The 3793-nt window shown below is 43.6% G+C and overlaps 1 protein-coding gene across 1 annotated transcript; it reads left to right on the forward strand.

Moving 5' to 3' along the window:
- Window positions 1–151: 151 nt before the first annotated feature.
- On the forward strand, window positions 152–2428 carry MMGT1 (membrane magnesium transporter 1). Its single transcript, XM_010182598.1, has 3 exons — window positions 152–198; window positions 1113–1216; window positions 2130–2428. Exons 1-3 carry the CDS (start codon window positions 157–159, stop codon window positions 2290–2292), a joined length of 309 nt encoding a protein of 102 aa, XP_010180900.1. The 5' UTR covers window positions 152–156; the 3' UTR covers window positions 2293–2428.
- Window positions 2429–3793: the final 1365 nt, after the last annotated feature.

The following is a 3793-nucleotide window of genomic DNA, read 5'->3' on the forward strand; positions in this document are numbered from 1 at the left end:
AGCAGGAGCAGCCCGGCTGCCGGGGGTGACCGGCGCTGCCACACGTCCGAGACCTGCGGCAAATTGTCGTGGGTGTTTTTCTGTTGCTGTCCTGTGTATTTGGTGATACAGAGCGTCTGATGCACGTGCTGTTTCTGTTTTGTAGATCGTTCTTACATGAGATTAACAGAAAAGGAAGATGAAACGTTGCCGATAGATGTAAGTTTAAGTTTTTACAAAGTTTGAAAGGTTTAAAGCTGTGTGGATAGTTTAGTCCCAGTTGCTTTTTTATGCAATAAGCCAGAATGAAGGGTAAAGTAGTTTTAAAATTGCACTTTCATTTGAGCTCCCTCTGTCAAAAAGAACTGCATTTTCTGCTCCAGCTCCATGTGGTGTGTCGTGTCTATCAGAGAGAACAAACCCCTGGTCCAGACCTCCCTCTCCTTTACAACTGACCTGCAGCACCTCATCGAGGAATTCCCTGAACGTAGCCCAGAGAGCTTTTGCATTCATCTCCTCCTTTGCAGCATAAACATCCTCCTCGCTCTGGCTTTTGTTGGCTGACATTTGTTTATCCAGTGTGGCTGGGTGCCTGTTTGATCCCAGCACAGCCAGCTTCAGGAAGGGTTGGTTGGTGGGGTTTTTTTAACATTTTATTTGCTTGTTTTTAAAATTCCACGTCCATTATTTGTTCTATTTTTGCTTAATCAGAAAGGTAAAGAGATCAAACACCCATGACAACCAGGACAGCATTTGGACAGAGCAGGAACTGCCGTCGCTGCACAGCGTGCGTTGGCAGCCAGCTCGTTCCTTGGAGAGAGCGCTAGGTCCTCCAGTGCACAAGGACACGGTGCTTCGTTCCAAGGATCTTGCCGAGGAGCCATGCGAATCGATTGAATTCGTGTGACACAGACGCACGTCAGGAGGCTGAAGCTCTTTTCAGCTCTGCTGTGCTAAATAGGCAGGGTATTTAATCTTCCCATGCCTCAGTTTCCCTGCTGTTAAATTGCCCACATCTGTAAACTGCCACTGCATGACAAGCACAAGGGACACTTTTTGAAAGCTGAGATTTGTGGTAAATATTAAGAATATTAAGTAACGTGTGTGTTGCATTGTGCTTCCCTCTGTTACAGATAGTTCTTCAGACTCTGTTAGCCTTTGCAGTTACCTGCTATGGGATAGTACATATCGCAGGAGAATTTAAAGACATGGATGCCACTTCAGAACTAAAAAATAAGTATGTTTTGTTTTATTTTCATAAACAAATGTATCTGGTACTCTTTATACAAACACATCTGTGAAATAGCTCACTTTTGAGCTCTGTTCTTCTTAAACATATGTTGTACACAGTAACACTGAGAGGAACAGTCACACCTGGGAAAGCCAACAGTGTCAGCAGTTTCAGAGAGAGTTGGATAACTGCAGCAAATTAAATAAACTTCTTGCTTTTCCTCATCCAACCTCCTGCTGTGCAGAGTTGGTAGAGGAATGAAATGTCTATGTGGGAAGTGAGAGCTCAGCAGGCACAAACTGCCGTCGCAAGGTGGTCCCACAGACTGCAGGGCAGCATGCCTGGCTCACCCTCTGTTTGTCTTTTGCCTCTTGACAAGAGCCTGAATTATTTGCAGTTCACACTGAACTATTTTAGTCAGAACATCTGAAAGACTTTAAGAAAATAAGAAATTTTGATCTGAGACTTTGGAAAGGTTATGAAATTAGATTGGCAGACGTGTCCTCTGTGGTCATTTCCAAAAACATAGGGGAGCACAGAAAGTAAACAAGTTGACATTGTTGTATTTCCTAGTGTTTACCTGAGCCCCTCAGCTTCAGGCAGACAGGGGTGGAAAGCTGACAGTAAACAGCATCAAGGTATTAACGCAAGCGACAGCTGAACGAAGGCTGGCATGGTTGGTGTGTGCGTGGGCAGCAATCCCTAGGCCTGCCCCTGCGCTCAGGGAAGGAAGGTGAAGTTTGTCCACGGGTTGGACAACTTCCAGTCAGTGTTTTTCATGCTTGGCTCTATATTTTGGTTTAGAAAACCTAGAAAGTGAGGAAGAGTTTTTGTATTCCTGCATCTGTAAAAGCTGGTATACCCTAGACTGACTCTTCTGCGAGAGTATTAACGTTGGCTTTTTACATTTATTTTGAAGGACGTTTGACACATTAAGGAACCATCCATCTTTTTATGTATTTAATCATCGTGGTAGAGTATTGTTCCAGTCCCCAGACACAGTGAATTCTTCTTCAAACCAAGATGCTTTGTCATCCAGCTCGTCACTGAAATTTCGAAAACTTGAACCTCTGCGCCGCTAAGACTTTTATAGATTATAATAATAATCCTGGACACTGAGATGTAATATTCAAGTCGGGGATGTAAACACTTTTTTTAATTTCTGGAGCAGTATTTATATTGATCTTCCAGACTTTATAAAGTATATATATATATAAACTAAGGACCTTCTTTGTACACTGTTAATGAAAATGGCTAAATTGTGAATTGGCAATGCAGTGTAAATTATTCTACAGTTATGCTGTGAAACACATCTTCAAATTTTCATATATTAAAACAAGTTGCAGCTGACAACTTCAGTTAAAACAAAAAGCAGGCTAGTTTCTACTGCCATTCGTGTTCTTTGACAAGAGGAAATGTTCGAGTGCTATTTATTTTCTCAGTTTGCTTGCACTACAGCTTACGGAGCTCGGTCAGAAATACTGTGTGTGCACTGCATCAATTAACAGCAGAAAAAGGAGCAGCGTCTCCTGTTCCTGGAATGCCTAGGAGACCTGCATGGTCTAGGCATGGGAAGTCAAAAAGGTTACTTTCATTTTATTTTTTTTTTTTACAATGCTGAAAAACAGTTGCGTGAAGGGTTGGGTTTTGGTTTTCTTCCTGTTTTTTCATTATCACGTTATCTCCTTCTTGACCTCTTTTGTTTAAATGTAACCTGCCCTGCGTTGCCCCAAGTTGCCTGGGATGTGGCTGTCCACTGGGTGCCTGTTGGCAGGGCGGCAGCACACATCTCATCTCACCGATAAGCAACCACGCTCAGCTCATTTACCCACTGCATTTATGTTCTCTTGGGCTGGGAGTATGGGAATGTTCAGCAGCAGCTAAGTGCTGCGTTGGCACCAGATAAAAGTTCGTGAGTCATCTTCTGTGAGAAGCAATCAAGTATCCATAAGAAACACCCATTCTGTCAGTGGTCGGGGGGTCCAGCAGCTATGTCTGTCTGCTGGCGCTAGTGCTGTACGGGACAGCTGCCCCCTTTTCTGCCAACACAGCCTTTCAGTTGGATTTTTTTTTTCTTCCAGCTAGCCCTTTGCTGATTTAAAATTCCTGCCTTGATTTCGTGTATTAGGATAGATGATACAGTCCTTAACTCTTACTGACATCTAAATACTCAAGTCCTCGTAGGGGCTGAATCAATGCTAAAATTTCTCTTCGTCTGGCATTTCACCTACCTGACATAGCAAAGGTACTGATGGGGCCAGCTAGAATTTTGCCTGGGCTGAGGATATCTCACTGCCCCTGTGGAAACTCAGCCTTTTGTCCTAGGATCTGTTTGTTTTGTTTTGTTTAACTTTTAAGAACTGTCAAAGGCAAAAAGCTTAGCAAAAATACTGTGTAAACCGAAGCCTCTTTTTCTAGCTCTGCCCATCCTATGGAGTGGGTGCCCCAGTGCTAGAGCAATATCCATAGCTGCTGCTCCACAGTCACTTCTGAGCATCTGGGTCTGGTTAGAAAGGGTTACTCTGCCAGCTGAAAGCATCTGAGCTGCCGGATTACTTCCTAAAGTGTCCTGGTTCCCCCCTA

Source organism: Mesitornis unicolor, unplaced genomic scaffold, assembly GCF_000695765.1.
Source record: "Mesitornis unicolor isolate BGI_N332 unplaced genomic scaffold, ASM69576v1 scaffold44394, whole genome shotgun sequence".
NCBI lineage: Eukaryota > Metazoa > Chordata > Aves > Mesitornithiformes > Mesitornithidae > Mesitornis > Mesitornis unicolor.

Bases quoted from the DNA above. Each gene is read 5' to 3' on its own strand.
- MMGT1 (XM_010182598.1), top strand. From the start codon at position 157: ATGAGATTAACAGAAAAGGAAGATGAAACGTTGCCGATAGAT. The intron at 199-1,112 runs GTAAGTTTAAGT...CCTCTGTTACAG, and splicing joins ATGAAACGTTGCCGATAGAT to ATAGTTCTTCAGACTCTGTT. The intron at 1,217-2,129 runs GTATGTTTTGTT...TTTATTTTGAAG, and splicing joins ACTTCAGAACTAAAAAATAA to GACGTTTGACACATTAAGGA.